We start from the raw sequence: 27,733 nt of genomic DNA, 5'->3' as shown, positions 1-27,733 counted from the left end.
CGTGACAGCTGTCACCAGGGGGACGGGGAGAACAAAGCCTCCCTGTATGGTCTGGGGATGTACTAAAAACCGTAAAGCATAGAGAGGTGTACCAGACCGCAGACACTGCAGTGCAGCGGTGCTCTCTCCTCTCTTCTCCCCCCACAGCATTAGCATTGACATAATCCATTGGTCAAGAACAGTTTGTATTAACACACAGAGGGGTGGATTTATCATGCTGCGCTGAGGGGTCAGTGCGCTATCCTCCTGCGCTATAGCAGGGGATAGCGCTTCCCATTATTTATGAAACCCGTTTGACGGGTGGAATAGCGGCGGCGGTGCGGGGGCACAGGCATAGCGCATGTAAATTTTTCTGTACAGTGCGCTTATGCCTTACCTTATTTAAGAACCTTCTTTATGTCCTCGGTGTTGCACTCTGCGCCCTCCAGATTTCGCCACTTTTTTCCGGCGCTGCGGGGCTCTCCTGCTTTCTTCTTCGCCGTTTCCTTGTCTCCAGCGTCTGCAAATTCAAACTGCGCATGCGCCGGGTACACAGCATCCCCGGCGAACATTACCCGGCGCATGCGCAGTTTGAATTTGCAGACGCCGGAGATCAGCAAGCGGAAAACTGCGCATGTGCCGGATACACAACGCGAGACCAAGGTATCCGGCGCATGCGCAGAAGACACCGCCGGCCGGAGGTTCACCCTTCGTTATGGGAGGAGGCGTATCACCACAGGTCAGTGATAACGCACTCCCATAACGTGCGCACACACATTAGTAAATAAGGGCATGAAACAGGTACGCTTCACCGCGCAAAAGTGGCGAAAAATACCTGCGCCCATAACGCCCGTTTGCCACACAATGATAAATCCACCCCTGTGTCCCACACCAATAAATTCTCTTTGCTTCACATATTTTACTCAGACCTCCATTATTTACCGCCGACACAAGACCATATTTGGGACACGTCTATAGAGCTAGTGCGCTGGTCATCACTTATTTACTTGCACTTTTGAGTCTGGACAACTCGACCAAGCTGGTGTGTTCACTGCCAAGGCACTGCTGATCCACTCATCTGGTGAGGACCGGCATCCTGTCACCTTCAGCGCAACCACATGGTGGAGCCGTGATTGTGCTGCAAGCGGAGGGGAGCCGGGGTGCGGCTGGTGGGAGCCGGGGTACGGCGGGGGGTTACCTCCTGCTGCATCCATCTACGCCGGTTCCCGGCTCTCCCAGCTACTGTTGCTAATGAAAAGTGACACTAGGAAAATGGCTGCCCCCATACAGCAGACTAAAAACTGTCGCAGTATGTGGGCAGCCATTTTCCGAGTATCACTTTTTTGTATTAGCAGCGCTGCAGCAGTAGCCGGGAGAGCCGGGCCCAGGACCCGGCACAGACAGACGCGCTGGCAGCCGAAGGCAGTGAGTAATAATAGTCCTGCAGTCCGTCCGTCAATCCCCCCCCCCCCCCCCCCCCCCCGGCGCCCACACCCTCTCAGCGCCTCCCCGCCACCGCGGGGGCTGCGGGACTATAGTTACGCTACTGAACCTGGGAAAGACCGAAGGCACTAAATATGCAAATAAGTAGGACTGTAAGAAAAAAAAAGTGTTTCTAGTCAGAAGAAGGCTGGATCAGTGCTACAGAGGTTAACTGTTGAGAAAGAAGTGGCTTTTTGTTGCAAAATAACATGATCTCGAGATGCCATTAGCTTTTTCCAGTACTATCAAAGCCAGAGACACCCACCCTGCCAAACACTATGGAGTCCATTTATCATTTAATATTTGCGACTAAATCGCTGAAAACCCCCATTTTCGGGGGTTTGCCTCAAAAATTAAGTATCACCTGAATGTATCAGATGTGGTAATCTCCTACTCCCCTAATGCAATCCTTTATGCACCGCTGCCGGCTGCATGACCCATAGATTACTATGGCGTATGCAAAGCTGCCCGATATTTCAAAATCGGACAACATCGATGCGCAGTCTTTGCATGTTTAGGATGATACATCCCGGTCATACATCCCGGCCATCCCTTAGAGCGATGTACTTTCGCCTACAACATCAGGCTGTCAGTGACAAGTACAAAAAACCTGGATGAGGACCTCCATTTTCAGGGCGCTTCTGGAGTAATAGTAAATAATGGAGATATGCAGTGATACACTATGATAGCCCCATTGGGACTATAAATAAATCCTGGAGTATTTATTCTACAATGCTATTTGTCAATGATTATAGGATGTGATTAAAAAGTATCAAACCTATATTTATATTGGTACTTGTTTCCTAGAACGGCCACAATCGTGAGTGATCGTGGCTCTTAATTAAGGGACACGATCCTCACGATGTGGCCGATTTTTTACAATTTTTTCCCTTTGATTGACAGAAATCGGGTCAATCGGTCGGTCGCGACCAATTAAAATCGGCCGCGATGCGACCGACCGATTGACCCGATTTTTCCATAGACTTCAATGTTAAAAAATCTTTTAACATTGAAATCGGTCGGTCTTGTGCCATTATAATGGCACAAGATGAGATGGGCTTGATTAAGTCCATCTCACATAGGGAAAAATGATAAAAAAGGTGAAATGGGCCAATATGACCCATTTCACATTTTTTATGTGCCCGCCATGACCCCACGATAGACGTCAACCCGAAGCGTGGCGAGCGCAGCGAGCCCGCGAGGGGCGGCGGTGCGCGTCCTCCGACCTTTTCATTCCCCTACTATCCACTAGGGCGTGGAGTGAGAATAGAATAGTGTGGCGAGCGCAGCGAGCCACCGAGCCCGAAGCGTGGCGAGCGCAGCGAGCCCCGCGAGGGGACGCGTATACCTGTGAAGTTATACGCGTCCCCTCGCGGGGCTCGCTGCGCTCGCCACGCTTCGGGCTCGGTGGCTCGCTGCGCTCGCCACACTATTCTATTCTCACTCCACGCCCTAGTGGATAGTAGGGGAATGAAAAGGTCGGAGGACGCGCACCGCCGCCCCTCGCGGGCTCGCTGCGCTCGCCACGCTTCGGGTTGACGTCTATCGTGGGGTCTAGCCCACTTAGTAACATTTGGGGGGGCAATTGAAAATAATCATGTGAAAAAAAAAAAAAATCGGGTGAAAAATCGGTCGGTCGGATCGGTCGCATCGCATGCGACCAAATCGCATGCGATGCGATCGATCCGATTTTTTATCTTACGACCACAACGATCTAAATCGTTGTGGCCGTTCTAGGAAACAAGTACCTTTATATTATATATATGCTAGGCATATATGTGAAGTGTAGTGTATAGTTTAAAAAAATGTTGGAAAGAGACTGGCACCCTGCAGTCTTTGCAATGCCCCAGACGCCCCGGGCAATGCTGTACTCTCCACCGGTGGTGTCATTGGGATGCAGTTACAATCCTGGCGGTCAAAATCACGACCGCCAAAATCCCAACACTTTCTCCCTCTATGGGTGTCCATGACACCCATAGAGGGAGAATAAATGAGTGTGCCTAGCGTAGCGAGGCACCGGGCCTGCTGCGTGGCGAGTGCAGTGAGCCCGCATGGTGGACAATCCACGTCCCCGCATGTCAGGATTCCGGCAGCCGGGATTCCGGCGTCTGGATTTTGAACGTTGGGATTCCGTCCGCCGGGATTTAGTTCCAATCCTGTGTCATTATCAAGCTTCTTTCATACAAGAACCAGCATTAAAGCATGTTCCTTAGCCAGGTGCTCACAAATTCCGACTACTCGGCCATATAACCTGCTATCATGCAGCACAGCTGGGCAATAAATAATGGAAACACAACACTGTGAATGGTGTGCAATAATAGATTAATGCAGTGGCCCAGAAGAGATGAGAAAAGTAAAAGGTACCTGACTCTGGTCTGTTTGCGGGGACAGTGCTGGTTATGGAAAAGCGGTGTGCATGCTGCTAGGTGAGTAGTAGTAGTTTGTTTATACATAAGGTGCCACAAAGTGTCCGTAGCACCGTACATAGCAAACAAAAAAACAAATTACAAGGTAATGTACAGGGTGTGTTGATAAAAAACAGCATAAATAGGGATATAGCTGGTGTCGAAATTGTTGAGGAGACTGAAGATGAAGTAGAGGAAGGGAAGAACAGGGCAGGAGCACTGGTGAGGTAAAGAGGTAAGGTGAGTACGTGAAGAAGGAGGGCCCTACTCATAAGAGTTAACAGACTAAAAGGAGGTGGGTGGATGAACGAAAAACAATAGGATAAGTAGGAACGATGGGAACGGATGGAGGGGTAGGGTAGGCAGGATAGGAGGAATGAAAGAGGTTAGGAGGAGGAAGGAAAGGCTAGTCGTAAGAAGCGGGTTTTGAGGGAGCGCTTGAAGGAGGTAAGGGAATCAGAAAGCCTGATGGGTGGCGGGAGGTTGTTCCAGTGCAGGGGGGCAGCGTGAGAGAAGTCTTGGACACGTGAGTGGGAGGAGGTGATTAGGTGAGAGGTCAGGCGGCGGTCGGCGGTGGAGCGAAGAGGATGGGAGGGAGTGTGGATAGAGATCAGTGAAGAGAGGTAAGGAGAGGTGGAGGAGGAGAGAGCCTTGTAGGTGGTGGTGAGGAGTTTAAAGAGAACTCGGAAAGGAATGGGGAGCCAGTGAAGAGATAGACAGAGGGGGGAGGCGGAGGTAGAGCAGCGGGAGAGGAAGATGAGCCTAGCAGCGGCGTTAAGAATGGATTGGAGAGGGGCGAGGCAGGCAAGAGGTAGCCCGGAAGGATGTTGCAGTAGTCAAGGCGGGAGATGAAAAGAGAGTGAATGAGAATTTTGGTCGCGTCAGTGGAGAGGAATGGTCTGATACGCGAGATGTTGCAGAGGTGAAAGCGGCAAGACTGTGAGAGAGCACGAATGTGGGGGGTGAAAGAGAGGGAGGAGTCAATGATGACACCGAGGCAGTGCGTTTGGTCGGTGGAGGTGATCTCGGTTTCACCAATGCTGATGGAGATAGTGGGAGAAGAGGGGATGTTTAGGGGATGGAAGATTAGAAGTTCAGATTTAGCCATGTTTAGTTTCAGGAAGCGTTGGGTCATCCAGGCTGCGATTGCCGTGAGGCTTTCGGAGACCTTGGACAGGAGTGATGGGGATAGGTCGGTGGAGGAGAGATAGATTAGGCTGGGTATCATCAGCATAAAGGTGGTAATGGAAGCCGTAGGAGCTGATGAGGGTGCCCAGAGAGGTGGTGTAGAGGGAGAGGTGAGGCGCTGTAACAGCAGCGATTCAGACCTCCCATTTGCTGGGGCTTTGTCAGTGTCTGCCTTATTTTAATTAATATAAATTAAGTATTAAAATTGACAAGAGTGCCCCCAAAGGAGAGTACTTTGTCTTCACCCTGCCTGAACTGACAGAACTCGTGGTCATGACATATGTATCATCTTTGCTGACTGGAATCTGATATTGTCTAGTCTGACATTGATCAAGATCAGCTGCCTTTTTGTACCCATTCTCAAATTGACTAACTGGCCATAAAAATGCAGCATGTATATAGACACATTCACTTACATGACAAACAAAACGGCTTTTTAATCCACTACAATGATGTTTATCATTTACACAATTGTGCCACCTAGTGGATATTGTTCTGCTATGTAGTGATAATAATCCTTGACTCTTTGAACCAGTAAAGAGCTTGCCTAAAGCAGCTCACTTTTACCATTTGAGCTGCTTTCAGCTCAAAAGCCGCCCAATGTGTATGGCCTGTCAATTAATGGTGAGCGCTGATACGCGCTCCTGTATCATCGCCAGCCACTGCTGGTAATACCAGCAGATGAGCGATGAGTGTCCTGCTATGGAAAGCCGTTCACCCCCTGGAAAACTATGTTACTATGGGAAAATTATATAACTATGTAACATAAGTAAAATCTGGTTGCTTTGTGCTTCTAAAAACCACACCTTAGTAAATATACCCCTAGGTTCTACATTATGTTCTATGATCCCAATGCAGCTTACTACGCTGAAGTGTGGAAATCGCTATTCATCAATATCTGTACTTTTGCTTATGCGCGCTTGCCATTGACGGACCACAGCAGCCATTGACGGACCACAGCAGCTGCAGGACTTCTCCTGTGCTGGGTGGCCCCCCTGCAGCCTAGCGCCAGTTTTGCAAAACTGTAACAGAAGCTGAATTAGGACTTATGATGGCTCCTTTTGCATTCTTGGCTTGTGAATAGGTCGGTCAGGCTTGTACATTTATTATAGATGAAGAGATGAAGGTAAGAGACAAATTAAGGCTTGTGTCCATACCCAGAGTCATATAGCAACATCAAAGCTTTCAAATCAAATTGCATATTTATGTATGCAACTGTTGTGTCACCATTGACCTAAAACACTATCACACTTGTTTTTTTTTTGTGAACCCAGAGTCTATGTAAAGTCTATGTGGGTGACTGGAGGACTATATGTGAGATAGACTGATCTAAGGAAAACACTTGAGTAGAGTAAAAGTAAATGAAATCCCTGAGTGGGAATAGTCCTGGGTATTGCCAGTGATAGCTGTATACTGACAGGTGTGGTATAGCACACCGATAGTCGGGATTCCGGCAGTCATTAGCCCAACGTCGGAAACCCGACTGCCCGGACTCAGACAGCGGGGGGAGCACAACGAAGCCCCGTGCGGGCTCACTACACTCGTCATGCTGCGGGCACAGTGGCTCGCTACACTCGCCACCTATTCTATTCTCCCTCTAAAGGGGTCAGGGGAGAATAGCCGGTGGCCGTCGGGATCCCAATTGTCTGGGTTTTAACAGTCGGGATTCCGACGTCGGTGTAATGACTGTCTGTCAGTCATCCGGCACCCGTCCTGACCACTGGAACCAGAGGCATAACGTGAAGCCATGACAGTGGCCAGCTGTTGTCTGTCTGGTGATGGTCATGCTGTCATGATATTATTTTTATGTGGAGGCCCAGAGCTGCCACTCCATCTGCCCCATTGTTAATCAGCCCCTGTTTTCAGCCCCACAACAGCCAGCCTCAGCGTGGTGGGGATGATCACAATTTGCCTGTGTTAGCACGGATGGGAATAATGTGTGGCTATGTGAGTTTTAACTTCACGCACTTACTGGGCCAAGCTACAAGGGAACTGCTCAATGAGTAGGGGGTCCCAGAAAACCAGCAGTGCTCGCAGTGGCGTAACTACTGTAAGGCAGCCCCAGCAGCTGCTTGGAGGAGCAAGCAACAGCAGGGTCTGTGTGGGCGCCGGCACCCGCTCGAAGCACTGACATGCTGCTGCCTGCCGCTGCCCACTGACTGAGCACTGGAGGCGAGTCAGCTGCAGCGCAGGTGGGGCCATTGCAGAGATGTCAAATTCCCCCTCTGATTCAATTGACTGTACACAGATGGGTGGGCGGATGGGCCTGCTAGGGCAGCCTGGGATGCGTTGGAGCCAAGGGAAGCAGCAGTGTATGCTGGTCTCTCTCCCTCCCTGCTTCAGCTTCTCCGTTATGCGTGTGATGTCATAACGTCACACGCTGGAGAAACATACTGGAGAGGAGCCTGGTGGGGGTCGCCACAAAATTTAATTACGCCACTGAGTGCTCACACGGTGACTTCTTAAGTTTTCTATGCCTGGAGCTTGCACTCTACCAGAACCATCCTCCCTACACCTCTTGTAACAGGAAAAAGTGTAGCAGTAGATTAACAAGGTTCTTTTATGGAATGATACAATTGATATAATATGAATCTCTCCTTACTTGGTGACTGTAATCCAGGATGTTAGAGTGGCAGAATTTGGCAGAATATTAACCAGGCTTAAAATGAGCTGTAATCATGGGCGGATTAAGGGGGGGGGCGGGCACGTGCCCCCCCTGTCATTTCAGACATAGCTCATTTTGAAGCTGGGGCTTTCCAACGAGCCCAGCCCCGTGTCACTAGCCCCCCGGGAACCAGAGATATCGCCAGACAAAGCTAGAATGTTTTCCCCATAGGATAACATGGGTTCCAAAGATATACCCGGTTAAACAAGATAGCCGGTTAAAGGGAGGGGAGGGGGTGGTTTTCTCTCCCCCTCACACCAGAAAATTCAGGGACTAGGCTGGTGTAAAAGGGGCCAACCTGGGAATGTCCCTGCATGATCCTGGGACAATATTCCCTGGTAAATCCCTGCATTTTCTGGTGTGAAATGGGTATTATTTCAAATAGCCGGGACCTGCAGTGCTCTGAATACAGCCGGGCAACCCCCAGGCTCTTTGCCTGGCTGTCAATGGCTGTCACTTCTGCCTGGCGGTGGCTGTCCCCCAGTAACCACAAGCATGTATTCCCCCTTGGCAATGAGCATGTAATCCCACATGGCAACAAGCATGGAACCCCTGGCAATGAGCATAGAACCCTTGGCAATGAGTATGGAACCCCTGGCAATGAGCATGGAACCCTTGGCAATGAGCATGTATGTAAGCAGTACTTATGTAGCATAATTTTAATAGGAATTATGGTGTTTCGCATAATACATAATGGACATTATGCTGTGTGGCTTAACAAGTAATGTGCATTATGGTGTAAATTTTTAATGCACGCCTTTGGCCTGCAATGTCCCTGTTTATGAATCATATTGTGAATTTTGATTTAATCTCTGTGGCATTATGTGAATTTTGGCTCTATTCGTGTGGCATTATGTGAATTTTGGCACAATCCATGTAACATTATATGAATTTTGGTTCAATCCGTGTGGCAATATGTGATTTTTGGTTCAATCCGTGAGGCATTATATGAAATTTGGCACAATCCATGTGGCATTATGAGAATTTTGGCTCATTCCATTTGGCATCATGTGTAAGGGGCACGTATAATGGGGTCTAGTATTTTGTTGCATAATGTGTAGAAGTTGTATATGGTGTGGTGCACTACACTCAGGGCCATGCCCCCTTTGGAGTGGCCACACACCCTTATCCGGAGCGCGCACAACTACATCCTTCGCTTTTGTCGCCAAGGTGGGCCTGTGTACTTTAAACGCCAGGGCCTATTTTTAATCCCAACCCCCCCCCCCCCCCCCCCCCAGGAAACAATTTACATATGGGTTCCCTGTATTTTTGAAAACCAGCCCCAGGCCCAACTAGCCAGTAGGGTAATGCCACAACTGGGGGACACTTATTATATAAGGTCCCGCGGCCAAAGCATTAACCCTGACTGGTCAGCCTAGGCAGGAGCCTGGAGGAAGTGGGGACCCCCCAATGAAGGGGTCCCTCCCCTCCATAACTAACCTGCCCAGGCTGAAACCCGGTCCCCGGCATTAACATCTCCCCGTCACTTAAGGCCCATACACACTGGGCGACTTTGAGCTGAAAGCCGCTCAAAACAGCAAGTTTGATCGGCTTTCAGCTCAAAGCCACCCAGTATGTATGCCCGGCGATGAGCGCTGCTGAGCGCTCCCGCATCATCGCCGGGAAAGCCGCTCATCTGTTGGTATTACCCACACACACACACTGTGGGCGCAGGCAGGGGGAAAGCGGCTCAATGTGTATGCACTGAGATGCTTTCCCTCAGCGATGATAGCGATCATCGCGATCATAGTGATCACCACTGTCCATACATGCTGGGCATAGTCGCCCAGTGTGTATGGACCTTTACTTTTACCCACTTCCTTTCCCTGTCACATATTTCCTGTCACACACTGCCTCTCCGTCTACCAATATCTCTCCGTCACCTCTTTCCTGTCACCAACTGACTGTCTCTCACAATCTCTCCCCATCACCCACTGCCTTCTCCCCTTTGTCACTACCTTTTTATCACCCCTCTCTTCTGTCACCTTCTGCTTCTCCAATACAACACCCTTTATTGGAAGGTCATGGCCCCTTTAACAGGTGTGCGGCACAAACAAATAACACCCCTCCCTCCTTTGGTTCCCCCCTTTCATTTTGATTTGTCTCCCACCCAATGTAGTCACACTATGAAATCTGTCCTATTACAGATGTAGCCTTGGCCAGCTTTGCCGTGATGTGTACACACCCGGCAATCTCTTGATGCATCCATATGGGCATACGCACGCACGCGTGAGACCTATTCACAGGAATCGTAGCAGGGCCTTGTAGCAACAAGTTTTAGTTATTTAAAACTTGTTGCATATGATAAATGGTCCAGCAAATCAGCTCCTAATTGCCATTTACAAACACATTGTACAGTTAGGAGCTTTTCACAGGCAATGAGTTTTTTTAATACCTCAAACTCATCAATAAATGGGTCCCTAACTGAACTACACAACCTGCACGGTGCTCGTATTACCATTTGATGGTGGCATTCTGATGTTTGACACCATTGATGGTCCTATCCCCCCAGCCAGCCATGCTGCAGTGCTTCTCGCATACGTGGCTATGCCAAAGAGGGCTGTGCATGCACACAAAAAAAAAAGTTTTTTTTGCACATAAGCAAATCATGTTAATTTTATTCTGTGAAATTCTTTTGGTGCCATGGTCTATTGCATAGCTGCCTACCCTCCTGCATTCTGCAGGAGACGCCCTGAAATAGCAGCATTCTCCCTCTCTCCCTCATTAGTCTAGCAATCTCCCTCATTTCATGTAGCGCACATTACACTGTTACATTTTGGGTGGGGGGGGGGGGGGGGGAGAGAGGAATGAGAGATAGTTACATTTACATTGAATCATAATCAGAGCCATTTCCCAGCACTTTACCAAGTATAGTAGCTCTTACTAACTGCTTTGGGGACCATCTACATTTCGATAGAAGTAATTTTAAAAGATTCCTCTCAGATGTAGCAGTACACACCCACGCTTAGGTACCACGTTCACAATCTCTTCACACACTCTCTCCATATATGGAGCTAGACATGCCCTTTGGGAGGAGCATGACACGCCCCCTCAATGGGGCGCTTTGCAAAATTCTACTGCCAACTATAATCTCCCTGAAACTAGTTTTAAAAAGTAGGCAAGTATGATGGTCTATTGTTGCATGGAAAGAGTCAATGGCGGATGCCCAGCCCCATTTTATTGTGAGCTTCCGATGTCTATCCCTAGTTGTAACACAAAGCATAGCCCCACCCCCAGAACCCGTAAAGCTCCGTCCCTCTGATTAGCCCTCTAGCCCACGGGTCAGTTAGTAAAATAAAAAGGGATGACCATCGCTGGGATGAAGCCATCAATGGTGATTCTTTCATGATAGGCTGCTATCGATGGTCATTTGTACTATCATTGCAACCATCGATGGCATTGCATTCTCAGGTTCTACTAATGTTGTGATTGGATACAGAAAAGTACGTCGCCTGGAAACGAGCGAGGCCGCAAGTGCCAAGTGTCGCTGTGATTGGGTCGGAAAGGGAGATTCCTCGTTGCCTAGCAATCTACGTGTCTTTTAGACGCTAATAAAAAATCACCCCCTATGAGAGGCGCAGGGTGCGGTATGGCCCGTCGCGGCGGAGAGACCGGGACCAGCACCCGACGTCAGAGAGAATTCACCGTGACTGTCAGGCTGCAGGAGACCGGAGAGAGGTTCGCGGTGTCAGGGTGCAATCTCCTTATGAAAGTGTCAGAACTGAAGGAGAAGCTGGAGCTGGTGGCGGGGATCCCTATCCATCTCCAGAGGCTCTCCTATATAGATGCAGGTGACCCTGTGTGCAAGCATATCTTGTGTGTCCGCAGCTTCTGTGGTTCTTCCATGGTGCTATGGCTTGTAGCTAGCTCTGAGCTGTGGTGAGCTGTAACTTGCCGAAGCCAAATATAAACATAAGTTACACACATGACATGTAGTCTGGTAAACATAGAAATGAGTGAAAAGTAAAATGCATACACGCGGGGCGATTTCAGACCCATTTCTATGTGATCTGACTAGATCGCTTAGAAATGGAGCATGGATCTCTCTGTGTGTATGGCCCCGGAAGATGGAGATGCACGGCTAGCGCAACGCTATCACCTGACTAGATTTTGATTATCGTGGATGTTTTCTCCATTGAGAACACTGGCAGTCAGATCGCTGAGCACACATCGCTGATGCATCACTGTTTGCTGAGCCATCTGTGCTGAGCAACTACTGTATATTGTTCAACATAAAGTTCCCATCGTCCTGTGTGCATGAGGCATTATACTGGGGGACCGCGCATCGCCAGTGCCGAGCACCGAGGGCCATACACACGGAGTGATCCGGGGTTTATTTCTAAGTGACCTAGTCAGATCACTGAAGGTGCCACAGTGTGTCTTGGCCTTGCAATGTATCGCCAAGTACAAAAAGTATGTGCAGCCCATACGTTTTGTACTAGATCGCATTGCATCTAATGCGTGCTGTTTTAGCGTATCGCATCCGTTTTGATCGAGATGTGATGCAATCTAGTACAAAACGCACAGAGCACTTCACCCCGTGTGTATGCCCCATAACTGCCTAGCACTAGTCTAATGCAGCTGTCCCACTTACATAACACTTGTATAATTACAGTAGGTGGTAAGTTATAGGATGGCCCCATAGTAAAACCCATCACCTACCACCTTTGGTGGGAGAACGGGTGTGGTATGGGACTCCGACGGTCGGGATCCCGACAGTCATTATCCTGACGTCGGGATCCCGACTGTCCAGAGTCAGACAGCATGGCGAGTGCAAAAAAGCCCCTTGCGGGCAAGGTGGCTCGCTAAGCAAGACACCTATTCTATTCTCCCTCTATGGGGGTCGTGGACCCCCACGAGGGAAAATAGCGGGTGGCCGTCGGGCACCCGGCTGTCGGCGTTTTGACAGTCGGGATCCCGACGTCGGGTAAATGATTGTCGGGATCCCGACTGTCGGGAACCCCTCCTGCACCCGGGAGAAACAGGGTCATATATAGACTGCTCTTTATTCATTTGTTCTTACTATTTCTACTTCTACCCATCATGTATACTCACCTACTTAACACTTGTATTCTTCATCTATACAGGGCTAGTACAAGGTTTTTCTGCACCATAGAATAAACTTTAGCCTACCAATATCCACTTCCCAAATTCTTTAGAAAGGAGATGGAGTCTTGCAAATTCCAGATTTTGCTGCATTTTACGGCCTAAAATGATACTGCACAGCCAAATTACAGATTATATTGGCACCATCAACTTCTTGGGTGTTTCACTAGGAAATAGTAATTTTACTAAGATCTTGGCATGGACTAACAGAGCCCTCTGCAGTAAACGGCTTCATAAAATACAGCAAGGTTTAGCTCTCAGTGATAGGACATACAAAGGAGAACCCCTTTCATTTCTTAAAAGAATGGAAAACTCTATCCTAAAATTTCAATAAATAAATTACTAATACTACCACATCTCTAAAAATATATATACCAAATACCCCTCCTTAAAATTAGAAGACCCCTCTTGCTCATACAGCCAGGCCAGTCCTGTAGCATACCTCCAAACTGTCACGATTTTAGAGGGACAGTCCCGATTTTTGGGTCCTGTCCCGCTGTCCCACCCGCGGCAGGCAATGTCCCGCTGCTGGGGGTGGCAGTTGGGAGACCCCCCAATCTAGTAGAATGCGCACAGCGTCTATTCTCGTATGAAAATGAGGTCGCGGCTAATTAGCATAAGCTGCGCCCTCATTTGCATACGCCCCGCCCCCTTTTGGGGCGCGAGTGTCCCTATTTCTTCAGGTCAAAAGTTGGGAGGTATGCTGTAGGTGCACCTCTATGCTTGTGATAGGGTGAGGCATAGAGCTGGATAGAGCCCATAATTGCAACCATTCAGTAGCTTCTATATTGGGTGCTATAAATGTTTGAAAGTTAAATCAACTTTTCCCAACATGTTCACAGCCAGAAGCCCAGGAATTTGCCCATGCTTAGTCTATTGGAATTTAAATCTAGTCCAGGGTTGCCAACCCTCCCGGAATGGCCGGGAGGATCCCGAAAATCGGGTCCCCCTCCCGGCCCCCCGGAAAGGTGGGTAACCCTCCCGGATTCCGGCGGTCCCCTTTCTCCCCCCCCCCCCCCCCATGTGCCTGGGTGCAGAAGAAGCTTGAATTGCCGCGTTTCGTGGCTTTTCGCCGGACGGGTGGGGCTAAATATGCAAATCGGCCATATTTAGCTCCGCCCCCTCATTGGAGATCCGCATTTTGCGGGATTTGCATCACTGGGGGCAGGGACTGATGATGTCTCCATCAGGCCCCGCCCCCAGAAGTGATGCTGACAGTCTCCTCTCCGGGGTTCTCCCATAGGGGAGAATGTAAAAGTCGGCAACCCTGATCTAGTCTGCTTTATTGATCTGTACTTTCTATATTACAAAGCTGTCAGAGTCTCAGGACAAATGACTCCATATGGCAGCAACTAGGACTAAGTAATCAGTTGGGATGAGAGTCCGCGATCATGGGTGGAGTGAAGTGGCAATATCTCCAGAAGGATATAAATACATTAGAGACTGTACAAAGAAGGGCAACTAAAATGGTGCGTGGCACAAAAAGTACCAGGAAAGACTAAAAGATCTTAATATGTATACTTTAGAGCAGAGAAGGGAAAGGGGGGACATGATAGAAATTTCAAATATATCAAGGGTTTTAACAAGGTAGAGGTGGGAGACATTCTCCACATGAAGAGGAGCAGCAGAACACGAGGACATGCACTGAAACTAGAGGGAGGAAGATTCAGGGGAAATTTGAGGAAGAATTACTTCACAGAAAGAGTAGTAGATAAGTGGAATAGCCTCCCATCAGAGGTGGTAGAGGCAAATACAGTAGTACAATTTAAACATGCTAAGGATGGTACTTGTTTCCTAGCACGGCACCCACGATTTTGATCGAAGTGCATCTTATGCAATCGCATCGTATGCAATATTGCGGCATGCGATGCAATTCGTTTTTTAATTGTACAAGCACCCTAATGGGTGCTTACAATGTTAAATGCACCCCCATTGTCAACGCCACCCTCACTATCAACGCCAACCCAAAGCATGGTGAGCTCAGCGAGCCTGCGAGGGGGGCAGTACGCGTCCTCCGACCCAGAGCCGGCCTTAGGCATAGGCAAACTAGGCAATTGCCTAGGGCATTTGGAATGCCTAGGGGCATCAGCAGCTTCTGCTGATTAAAATGATATGCAGCATGCCTATATTCTGTTTGTGAGTGAGGCTGTATCTGCATATCAAATAGTGTATTCATGGAAATCACTGTAACAAAGCATTCCGTATGCAGATACAGCCATAGTCGCACACAGAATATAGGCATGCCGCATATCATTTTAATCATCGGAAGCTCCTTGTGTGTCTTGGTCACATAACAATGCAAATAAGACAAATTTTCAGCAAAAAAGGCACCAAACTTTAGCAGAACTGGCCAGGAGCTGCATGGCCTATTGAGTCAAGATGTATGAGGAAACATCTGTATCCAAGCAGAGGCAGAGGTCACAGTGTTAGCGGCTGTGCGAGTGCTGTCTGCGGGTGGGTTGGTTGTGCAATAGTGTTCGGCATACTGTATGTGTAAGGGGCATTCTGTGGGTCATGTGTATAAGGGCATTAATAATGTGCAACATATGTGTAAGGGGCATTATGTGTGTCATTATGTGTATGAAGGGCATTAATAAAGGTTGACATAATGTGTAAGGGGCATTAGGGTTATAAGGACATTAATAATGTGTGTCATGTGTAAGGGGCATTACTGTGTGGTATTATCAGGGGTGCCGAGAGAAAGGGGTAGGGGGTACAAATTACCCAGGCCAAAGTCTGATGGAAGGGCCCAGTGGGGGCCCCGGGCCCCCTCCCCTTAAGTGACAGCAGCAGCTGCAGCTCTCTCCTCTGCCCAGCACACACTGCTTTGTGCTGGGTTGCAGTGTGGCCATGGTGCTTAAAATACAATATTTTCTCAGGATTTTTTTCTAAGGGTATAATGTGAATAATGTGAGGAGTAATGTATATAAGGTAAAGTGGTATTACTGTGTGATGTAACCATCGCATGATCGGGACACCATCGCATGATATAATGTGAATAAAGTTGCACTACTGTGTGGCATAATTTGAATTGGTACTATTGTGTGGCCATGTCCCTTCCCAGCAAGAACACACCCCTGTTTGGGCTGCGCACCGTATGTGTGCACTGTTTCTATTTAAAATATTGCGGGTAGGAGCACCAAAATGATGACTGCTATGATTAGGGTTGATGGTGCTGGGAAAGGAGGGCAAGGTCAGAGGCGGAACTAGTGGCAGTGCTAGGGGGCACCAGCCAAAATCTTGCCTAGGGCGTCATTTAGTCTAGGGCCGGCTCTGCTCCGACCTTTTCATACCCCCACTATCCACGTCAGCGTGGAGTTGATTTTAGATAGTGTGGCAAGCGGCACGAGACACCGAGCCCAAAGCGTGGCGAGCGGACACGGATTACTTTACATGTACTCCACGGCCCCTCGTGGGGCTCGCCACACTTCGGGCTCGTATTCCGCGGCCCCTCGCGGGGCTCGCCACGCTTCCGGCTTGGTGGCTCGCTGCACTCGCCACACTATCTGAAGTCAACTGCACGCCGACGTGGATAGTGGGGGTATGAAAAGGTTGGAGAACGTGTACCGCCGCCCCTCGCGGGATCGCTGCACTCGCCATGCTTTGGGTTGGTATTGATAGTGGGGGTGGCATTGACAATGGGGGTGCATTGAATATTGTAAGCACCCATCAGGGTGCTTGTACAATTAAAAATCGCATTGCATGCCATTTGCTGGCATGCAATGCTATGCGATATTTCATTGTATAAGCACTCCTGTTAATTTAACGGGAAGATCGCACACCACTAAATACGGTATGCAATGGGCGCCGTGCTAGGAAACAAGTACCGGATATCCTTGCAAAAAAATAAGGATCAAATATGGTTTGAGGTAACATGTTTAAACAGAGGGCAGACTAGATGGGCCAAGTGGTTCTTATCTGCCGTCAAATTCTATGTTTCTATGTTTCTAAGTGGACAGATGGGAGTGTGAATGGAGAAAAGGTCAGCAATGTAAATGGGAGGGGATTGGGTGAGGTTTTGCAGGTGAGTATAAGAAGTTTGAGTTAATGGGAAAGATAGCCATTGTAGGAGAGGAGAGGCAGATTCAGTAAATTTGGATAGGAAGATGTCTCAGGGAGCAGCATTTAGGCAAATAGGACTGGACAGAGGTGGGATTCAGGGAGGTCAGATAAGAGAGGTTACAGTAGTCTAGTCTGGAGATGATGATCAATTTAGTCATTTTAGTTGCCTTCAGGGTGAGACAGGGGTTGATCTAGGAAATATTTTTGAGTTGGAAACGGCAGACCTGCAAGAGGTACTGGAAGTGTGATTTGAAAGAGAGGCCGGAGTCTAGGTTAACATTGAGATAGAGCACTTGCAGCTAGAGGAGATGGTTGTGTTGTCAAAACATAAAGACATTGTTGAAGATGAGGGTATTCAGGAGGGTGAGATGATGATCAGCCCAGACTAAAGCTGGTTATACACTAGAGTGATTTCGGCCCAATCTGTAGTTTCCGGCCAAATTGGAACAACATATTGGCAGGATCCTTCCAACAGTGTTCCCACAGTTATATGGCCATTATTAATGCTATGATGTCTGTGTGGCCTGCTGACCACACATGTGTGGCTGCCATTCCGCGGTAACGTGCTGGGTTCCTGTAATAATTTCTATTGTAAGACCATGTCCCAGAGCAAAATAGTTTGAGAAACCCTGGTCTAATGTGTACCTGGCTTTAGACATGTTAAGTTTAAGAAAGCTCCAGGACATCCAGGTGGGAATAGCAGAGAAATAGTTTGAGATATGAGTGAGGAGGGAGGCGGAGAGGGACAGTGGAGGAGATGTAGATATGAGTGTCATTGGCATAGTGATGATATTAGAGGCCAAAACAGCTACTGAGCTTATTGAAATGGGCAGTATAAAGGGAGAATAGGAGAGTTCCAAGACCAGAGGGAAAGGAAATTGAGAAAGAATGGTGGGGGAGGAACAGGAGAGGTAAGCTGGGAATGAAGGGATGGGTTATTTATTATTTATTATTAGAGATTTACAGAGAATATTTTGAACATTCACATCATTCCCTGCCCCATTGGCACTTACAATCTATGTGTTAATGTATACTTTGTACATATTTAAATGCTCTTCCTGAATTGCTATTTGCTTTTCTTATAGGGGATATGCCTGATATTTCCACATTTCAGTTCAATGGAATTGTTGCTGGAGTAACAATTAATATGAACATCTGGTTATATGAAGATATAAGTGATCTTGTAAAGGCAGCAGCTGAAGGAAACTTAGGAAAGGTATATCTTTATTTATTTACAGTTTCTTATAGAGCACAGCAGATTCTGTTGCGTTTTACAATTAGCCAGTGACAGAACACACTGGGTAACAACAGACTTGGAGGTAGGAGAGCCCTGCGGCAAGCTTACAATCTATAGGAATATAGAAGGGAAACACAAGGGCAGGCACCAGTAATTGTATAGCAGTCCCACCAAGTTTCAGGTCCAGAAGGGAAGCTATAAGATATATGAGAGATTCAGAGGGTTATGCGTGTGGAACTTAAATATTATAGACTTGCCTGAAGAGGTGAGTTTTCAGGGAATGCTTGAAAGTTTGGAGGCTAGTAGAGAGTCTTATTGTGTATGGAAGGTCATTCCAAATGGTGGGGGCAGCCCGATGAATGTTCTGTAATAGTGAATGGGAGCTAGTGATCCATGCAGAAGACAGATGCAGATCTTGTGCTGAGCGGAGTGTAGGAAGATTTTTAGATATAAGTAAAGAGATATATGCTGGTGTAGTATGGTTAATAGCTTTATACGTGAGTAGAAGTATTTTATATTGAATACAATAAAATACAGGCAACCAATGGAGGGACTGGCAGAGCAGATCACCAGATGATGAGCGTCTTGCTAGGAAGATCAGCAGTATTCAGAATGGATTGCAGTAGCGAGAGTCTGTTCTTAGGAAGACCAGTAAGGAGACTATTGCAATAATCCACAGGTTCTCAAACTCAGTCCTCAGGACCCCACACGGTGCATGTTTTTGCAGGTCTCACAGAATCACAAGTGAAATAATTAGCTCCACCTGTGATCTTTTAAAATGTGTCAATGAGTGAGTCACCTGTGCACCTGTTGGGTGACCTGGAAAAAGTGAACTGTGTGGGGTCTTGAGGACCAAGTTTGAGAACCCCTGCAATAATAAATATGGGATATACTGAGTGCATCGATTAGAGATTTAGCAGTGTCTTGTGTAAGTTAGTTGTATTTTGGATATTTTTTAGATGCATGTCACATCTATTACAGAATACAGGAAACCTGCAGCCACTGATGGGATTACAGGTTTCCCATCTACAATGCACTTGCACAAAAGGCCCCCATACACTAAGACGATTCATATGCAATTTGTGCTTTTTTAATTTGATTGCAGCGATCAATCGCAAGAAAAGTATCCAAATTGCATGTGATTGACAGCAGCTCTGATGCGAGGTACAAGACTGTTCGTATTGCTCTGGAGCCTTCAAGTCGTACCACCGGCTACAGAAGCAATGTTGGATTGCTTCCAAGCCAGACAGGCTTGGTTGGGATCGCATGCAATATATCGCAAGCGACTTCTCCGATGGGAGAAGTCGAGCTAGTGAATGCCCAGCTTAAGAGTTATTTCCCAGAATGCTGAAGACTTATAGCTGCTAAGGGAATAATAGGATGACATGTTGATGTTATGCCTATTTCGGTAGGTACATGGTAACATCATTTCATTTATTTATTTCCTTCTTGCAATAGCTGATAATTTTAGGGGTCACTGAAGATACACCATACAGCACTGAGAACTCCTTGCACTTTAGTTTGTCACAGCGGCGTGAATGGTTGGCTGCAAGGTCCAGCATCGCTCTGTATATTGCTTCCCACCGTGGTCACCTAAAAATAGTGCAGTTCCTTCTGCAGAATGGTAAGTTCATTGTTGATGTTTTTACTGTTCCCTATGCAAAATATACATTTAAGCCACTTATATGGACAAGTCGGACCCAATTCTCCTGTGAGCCGCCTGGCATCTCCCTGTGAGGCTCACATACGATTTGGCACTTGATGTGCCATTTTTTACATGTGATAAATCACATGCGATTTATCACATGTAACCGGGGAGCTGCAGCGTTCGGTGTGGAGCAGTGCGGTGGGTGGGGAGCAGTGGGGCAGTTGGTGATCGTGGGTATTAGAACTTGTACAAAAAGTGTCAAATGACTGTCCGGCCTCCTGGGCGGCCGCTGATTGTCTGAGAGCTCTTAGCCATTCAAAGGATGGATAGTCATTTGACACTTATTTATTTTATTTTTTTATTCAAATACTCGCCGCTGCCCGACGTGCCCGTCCGGCTCATCACCGCCCACCCCACTGCTCCTCACCGGTAAACTTCGTAAAAATAAATTCATAAAACTACTGAGCACATATATTCTAAACATATACAGGTATAAAAAAAATTAGTGACATAACTTAATATTCCAACATTTCAAATAGGTTAATGCAAGGATTAGATCTTAGGGGTAGATTTATTATTAGGCAATCAGGGGAATATGCGCTATCCCCGTGCGTTATGGCATGGGATATCGCTTCCCCTGATCTTTGACACCCGCAATGCGGGTGTTAAACAGGCGGTGGTGGAGTAGGAGGCATACCGCAGTCATGTTATTTTAAAAAGACCGCCTGCGGCTTACCTTATGTATGATCCTGCGATGTGGGGCTTTGTTCTTTATGTATTCCCGTCCCGGATCGCCATCTTCTTCTGGCACTGCGGGTCTCCTGCTTCATGTTCAGCGCCACTTGCTGGTTCCGGTGTCTTCAAATTAAAACAGCGCATGCGCTGGGTAAACAGCATCCCCGGGGAACCTTACCCGGCGCATGCGCAGTTTAAATTTGAAGATGCCGGAGACCAACAAGCATGGAATACTGCACATGCGCCGATGACTCATTGTTTGTCAGGGAAACTGGCGCATGCGCATAACAAATAGCTTGGGGGGGAGTGCACACAGGTTATGGGAGGATGCGTATCCCCGTGAGCAGGGGATAACGCACTCCCATAACGTGCACACAAACAATAATACATTCGGCCAAAAGGCAGGTTCACTTCACCACGATAAAGCAAACCTGCATGCATAAAGAACTTTAAGCCACCAATGATAAATCTACCCCTTAGTTCCTAGCGGAAATAATGGAATTAATCTTTCCTAAAAGATATTTCAATTAACAAGTTCCATTTATCATGAAAGTCTTGAATAATGATGGATGTGGATAGAGGTTTATAATTCCAAATTGGGATGACAAAAGTTCCAATAGCCCGCTTATTAGGAGTGATCCTGTATGCCAGCAATATTTAGAAAAAGTGCAGATTGCAATCTGATACGGTGAGTACGTACTAATATTGAGGTGAATGGAAAGGGAGTAATTCACTATTGCTCACCATACACCATAATTGAATACACTCCGATGTAAAGGTGTTTACCTTTTATTGGTAATATTGAGAGTGGAGAAACGCGTCAAGACCCCAGGTGTATTTATCCTTATCCACACCCCCTCAAAACTGCTAAGGAGCCCTTTGGAATTGGATTCTGCAGTCGGCAATCTTCTTACAATCAGCCTTGCACCAAGCATTGCGTGCAGCACACACGCCGGTCTCTGTGCCTCACCTCTGAGCAAGTGAGTCCTCTCCGGACGGGGGACCTTTGTGGACACCGCCACATCACAAGGTGAGCGGAAACAATCCCGGTCTGCCATCGAGACCTACATCCTCCGGCATGCAATCCATATGAACTCAGGCTGCCAAGACGTCTGCAAAGTTGAGGACGTGGCTACGGAAGCAGTCGGGAGCACAGAGACGGAGGCTGCTACAAACACCTTTACAACAAACTGTCTTCAAGTATGGTGAGCAATAGTGAATTATTCCCTTTCCATTCACCTCAATATTAGTACGTACTCACCGTATCAGATTGCAATCTGCACTTTTTAAAAATATTGCTAGCATACAGGATCACTCCTAATAAGCGGGCTATTGGAACTTTTGTCATCCCAATTTGGAAATATAAACCTCTATTTACATCCATCATTATTCAAGATATTAATGCTAAATGGAACTTGCTAATTGAAATACCTTTTAGGAAAGATTAATTCCATTATTTCCGCTAGGAAATCCTTGCATTAACTTACTTGAACTGTTGAAATATTAAGTTGTCATGACATTTTTTTATATATACTTAGAATATATGTGCTCAGTAGTTTTATGAATTTATTTTTTACTAAGAGTGATATCTCTTTACTGTATAATATTATTAATTAAACATGTATTTTTTTATTAATTTGCGCTCTCTGAAATGTATCTCTCCCCCTTTCTTTGCTATTGTTGTATCCAGTAATTGTCCAGATTACAACTGGGAGCTGCATACAGTAAAATACATCTAAGGTTAATGATCACTGGAAAGTCTCATTTATAATTGTTTACGCCCGATCTATATTTTTATTTACCTTGTATAATTTATTTGAGAGAACCTATTGTACTCAATTAAGCCAGGTGCCAAAGACATAGCCTCTCCCCCTTACCTTCTCCCATGAAATTAATACATTCACGCTCCTCGTATTCGGGTCTATTATTTAATTAACAATGGCATAGCTGAGTGCCACTCCAGAACCATTGCAATAACATTGATATTCTTCATTTTCTCTCTGTTTATTTAGGAACAAATGTACTTGCCAAAACTCCACTTGGAAATAGCCCTCTCCATGCAGCATCATCTACAGGCAAATGTGACTGCATAGATGTTCTTTTAGCTAATGGAGCACAAACACAGGACGTTAATGGACAAGGTCACACTGCACTGGACCTAGCTCGATTGTGGGTCCAGAAAAAAGTTGAGCGCAGACTCTTCCTTTTTCAGTGGAGTGAGAGAGCAGCCACTGTGTCAGTCACAGCTCATCTAGACCCTTCAGAACTTTTTGCACATCAAAAGTTTGACTCAAAACTGAAAACTTGGATAAATGGGTCTCATTGCAAACGTTACAATGCTAATCTTGTTCAACATAAATCTTTCCATGGTTCAGACTTTAGTGCTCCCAAAAAAACAGGCTGCAAAAAAAACTGTATTGAAGACAGGAAGTAGCAAACAAAGTAACTGTATTGTTCCTTTCAAGGGCTAATGACAAGAATTTGTCATTTACATGGTGAATGGCAGAAATAATTCACAGGATACTGGCAGCTTTAATTCAGCAGTTCTTGCCGAGCTACAGGTTGCCTAGTGTGACTGTAGCCTACAATGGCTTTTATCTTCATAAATTATAGTGTACATTTTAGGAAGTTCTTTTTCTTTTCTTTTTTTTTTTTCATTTTAAATGTATCTGTGAATTTAAAAGAAAAGGAAATAAAGTTCAGAGGGATGATATCTCCCTATAAATACACTGTGATTGTAACATGTCTGAATTGCAAAAGAGTAAAAAAAATACACATCATACAGTTGAAAATAGGGCTTATGACTTAAAGTATACTGTATATCATGTTGTTTAGCTTCTGATATGTACTTTTCTTTGTCTGTTCTCTGTTTTGTACTTTAGTTTCTTATTGTATAGTGCTGCAAATCTATGTAGTGAGATATTTGAATAGTGTCATTATAAGCTTTAAAACTTGCTCATAAGCAAACGCAGGAGGGTGGGAGGTTCCGGTTGCACAGAAACCCCCATCCTCTTGGCAAGTGGTTCAAATTATGACAATAGCAATGGATTATAATATGATTACTAGAGTTTCCGCAACATCATGCAGTGTAGGGATAGAGCAGAGCTGATGCACATGCCTAGTGGTAGCAGCTTCTTCTACTAAAGTTTGCTGTGTGTGTGTGGATCGGACTCCTCAATCAGTGCAGAGAGTAGCTACCAGAAAGAAGACAGGAGCTTTCCCATGAGGTGGGAGAATGTGTGCTTTGAAAGTGTCGTACTGGTTCTATTATGTTTGTGTTTTTATTAATTATGGTATGTTAACCTTTTCCTGATAACTATTATTTAAAAGTTAATACAGCCTATAACAGTGGTAGCCAACCCTAGCCCTCGAGAGCTACCAACAGTTCACATTTTCCAGACAACCTAGCTGCTGCACTCATTAATCACTGACACCTGGCCTATAATATAGTATATAGTTAGACATATATAGTGATAAATATTATTACTGTATTCCATACAGTATCCATTGTATAAAAAGACCAGTGTGTACATTAACCCCTTGAGTGGTGGGTTTGAGTGGTGGGTTTTGCTGGGGCAGGACAAACCTACCAGGGCAGGTTTGTCCTGCCCCAGCAAAACCCACCACAGAAAGTTGGAAGCCCCCCTCACCTCCGCTCCGGCATTAGTACGCCGGAGCTTCCCTGCTGCTGCTGCCTAAGCCGCCTGTCACATACAGCAGTGACGTCGGCTGCAGGCTGGGGGATGTTTGCGGCGGCTCGGGAGGACTTGGGTGCCTGAGCGCTCCCGAGTCCCTCCGAGCCGTGCCGGCCATACCCGAGCCTGCCGCCGACGTCACTGTAAAATGAGTGACGGCTGACGGGCATGTCAGGGGAGCTCTACGTACCGCCGGAGCAAAGGTGACGAGGGGGACTGGAAGGGTTGGGCGGGGGCATGCCCCCCAAGGGGTTAATGTACAGGGTCAGTATTAGGTTCTTCTAACGCTCCCGAAGACTCACGCTGTTCTTACAATGTTCTACAGAGTGGCAATTTGTGTACTGCATTTGCAAAACCCCCTCTAGAAATCCTTTTTTTGTCCCCCTCTAGAAATCCCCTGATATTTTTTTATTTCCACTCTATTTACCCATCCTGCAACCAGACAACATTAAGGGCCTGATTCTGGATGACTCCCCCGCCAGGCATGCAAATGTAATTAAATGTTTTGCATAAACTTCCATTTGTTGGGGAACATTCAGGGGCAAAATCATTCAATGGTCGCTGTCTATCAAATGATCGCATATATAAGTTTGCATATATATAAGTCAGTCTTGACTGACCTATATTTGCGGTGTCCGGCTTCGAGAACGGGGCGGGCACTGAAATCATACGTCATCAGGTGCCCGCCCCCGGAAGCCATCTGCCCGCATGCGTTCACATGGGGACGTCCAGCGTTTTCCTGGGTGCACCCCCCATTTTTGTTTGTGTGCCCAGGACTTGCTGGGCGTCCACATGTGAACGCCCCCTGGCCGCCTTCATCCCGAACAGCAGCCCTGTACATGCACATATAGGAATATGCGCAGAAAGCAAACATTGGTCCCTGATGCGAATACCCCGGTGACCGATCAAAGCAAAATCAGGCCCTAAATTCCTATAAAATGCTTAAATTAGACCAGATTGAATCATCAGTTTACATCAGATAGTTAAATACCAACAAGAAATGCAAAAAAATACAAACTACAGAGAAACTGTGACATGATGGCCAAAATCCAGAAGATGAGTTTCTGGGCCAGATGTAACAGCCCACATTTAGTTGGTATTGCCTTTTTAAAAAATTTACACTTTTAGTGGAATTAATCTCAAAAGTGCACGAGTTAATTCAAATTACAAGCTATAACACTGGTTATGGTATAAGTGATAGACAATGTCTAGGTCGACAGTCACTAAGTCGACTACTAATGGTCGACAGTGATTAGGTGACACCTAAGAATGGTCGACATGCCCTATTTCAACATTGACCGAAGGTCGATACAAGCTTCAGGTCAACATGGACAGTTGACATGAGTTTTTCAAATTTTTTGGTGTCTGTTGACCTATGTTGACATGGACACCGTATAAGCGTACCACGCCCCCTCACATGGCTCGCTGCGCTTGCCATTCTTCAACGGTGCCTTGATGCTCTTGGCACACTATTATATTCTCACTCTATGCACACTTAGAAAGTATGAAAAACCGAATAAAAAAAAAAAAGCATGAAAAACTCATGTCGAACTTATTCATTTCGACCATGTCCACATTGACGTTAATCTTGTGTCGACCTGTCAGTGTCGACCATTCCTAAGTGCCGACCTAGTCACTGTCGAAACATTGTTGACCCAGAGACCGCATACCATAACATGTACTTAGACTAGTTCCTATGGTAATAGATGCAGGACCCCTTAGTCAAGAGGACTGGTCCATAGTTATTTGTATTTGGTCAAAAGTTGCTCAGTCATAAGCACTCATGCACTTATGTCTGAGTAAATGCTTGAAACGCTAATTTAATTTCTGATGTGTAGGCCAGTGTTCTCATTATGATTAATAACAATATAATGCAGTCACTGTATACTTCGTCAAAAGAAAAAGGTTTGGTACCGTGTTAGCCAGTTGATAAGAAAAGTTTTATTGTTCCTCAGTGAGAAAAACAAAATAGCAATCTAGCAAATATGATACCTTTTAATGGCTAACAAAAATAAATGTTGTTAAAATGCAAGCTTTCGAGACTACTTAGGTCTCTTCCTCAGGCATGGTATAACAAGGTGTGTGAAGAAACACATATATATACACAGCAGAGTAGGAACAAGATGTGTTAGATGGACATTTTTAAGATCAAACAAAACAAACTCACAGAATGAGCTTGTAAATTGAGTCCTTAATTAGTTTGTAGATAAGTAGTGTGAAAGTTTTATTGTCTCTAAGTTGATGACAGACCAGAGTTAGAGCTCCGATGCCCTCACTCTCTCTGGGCCAGATTCCTCAGATGTTGTAGTGGGCCATAAATCCCTCGGATAGATTCAGTCCTGTGTTAAGGGTGCCAAACGTTGTCATTAATTTGTATTCCCAGACCCTCCTGTCCCTTTGTGATTTGAAATTTCCTTTTAGTATAATCACTTTCATATGATCCTGATTGTGTCCTGGGCTGCAGAAATGTTTGGCCACAGGAAAGTGTGTCTTTTTTTCCTTTATTGTGTGGCGATGGGACCTCATCCTTGCCTTAAGTTTTTGTCCTGTTTCTCCAACATACAGACCCCCAATAGGACATTTGGTGCACAGAATCAGGTACACTACATTGGTAGTAGAACATGTGAATGTCCCTGGGATCTTATAGTCCTGTTGTGTGTTGGGGATCCGTACACTGTCTGTAGTGAGGATAAGGGCACAGGTTTTGCAGCTCCTTACATTGCAGGGATAGGTTCCTCTTTGTGTAATGGATGGCAGTGAACTTCGGATTATAATATTTTTCAGGTTTGCAGGTTGTCGGTAACATAGTAGTGGAGGGTCTGGGAATATTGTTTTCAGGCGGTCATCTTTGTGTATGATGTGATGTAGTTTTTTTGCAGTTTAACAGATTTCATCCAACAATAAACCTGACAATGAATTACTCATATACCGAGATAAACTTCCTTGACACCACTATAACAATTCAAAACAACGCAATACAGACAACCCTATACCGAAAACCCGTGGATCGGCCTTCATACCTCAGATGGGACAGCTTCCACCCGAAACACATCAAAAAATCCATTGTCTACAGCCAGGCCATCAGATATCATCGCATCTGCTCCAGCCCAGCAGATAGAGATGTCCACCTAAAACAACTTAAAGGGACTTTTTTAAATCAGGGATATCATCCCACATCAATCAACGATCAGATTATCAGAGCCATCAGGATACCCAGAAATCAACTTCTCCAATATAATGAAAGAGAAAGAAATAACCGTGTACCTCTGGTAGTCACCTACAACCCACAGCTTGAGGTGCTAAGAAAAACTGCAAAAAAACTACATCACAACATACACAAAGATGACCGCCTGAAAACAATATTCCCAGACCCTCCACTACTATGTTACCAACAACCTGCAAACCTGAAAAATATTATAATCCGAAGTTCACTGCCATCCATTACACAAAGAGGAACCTATCCCTGCAATGTAAGGAGCTGCTAAACCTGTGCCCTTATCCTCACTACAGACAGTGTACGGATCCCCAACA

The 27,733-nt window shown here is 46.2% G+C and overlaps 1 protein-coding gene across 1 annotated transcript; it reads left to right on the top strand.

The window, feature by feature from the left end:
- Window positions 1–11,097: 11,097 nt before the first annotated feature.
- On the top strand, window positions 11,098–23,341 carry ANKRD60 (ankyrin repeat domain 60). The gene is made up of 4 exons (XM_083147305.1): window positions 11,098–11,510; window positions 17,973–18,103; window positions 19,583–19,748; window positions 22,520–23,341. Exons 1-4 carry the CDS (start codon window positions 11,288–11,290, stop codon window positions 22,939–22,941), a joined length of 942 nt encoding a protein of 313 aa, XP_083003431.1. The 5' UTR covers window positions 11,098–11,287; the 3' UTR covers window positions 22,942–23,341.
- The last annotated feature ends 4,392 nt before the right edge of the window (window positions 23,342–27,733 follow it).

Source organism: Crinia signifera, chromosome 6, assembly GCF_055691185.1.
Source record: "Crinia signifera chromosome 6, ASM5569118v1, whole genome shotgun sequence".
NCBI lineage: Eukaryota > Metazoa > Chordata > Amphibia > Anura > Myobatrachidae > Crinia > Crinia signifera.
The sequence above is the reverse complement of the archived record's forward strand: the minus strand, read 5'-3'. Positions and strand labels throughout refer to the sequence as shown.

Coding starts and splice junctions, on each gene's coding strand:
- ANKRD60 (XM_083147305.1), top strand. CDS start 11,288: ATGAGAGGCGCAGGGTGCGGTATGGCCCGTCGCGGCGGAGAGACCGGG. Junction 18,104..19,582: donor CTGAAGGAAACTTAGGAAAG/GTATATCTTTAT, acceptor TTCTTGCAATAG/CTGATAATTTTAGGGGTCAC. Junction 19,749..22,519: donor GCAGTTCCTTCTGCAGAATG/GTAAGTTCATTG, acceptor CTGTTTATTTAG/GAACAAATGTACTTGCCAAA.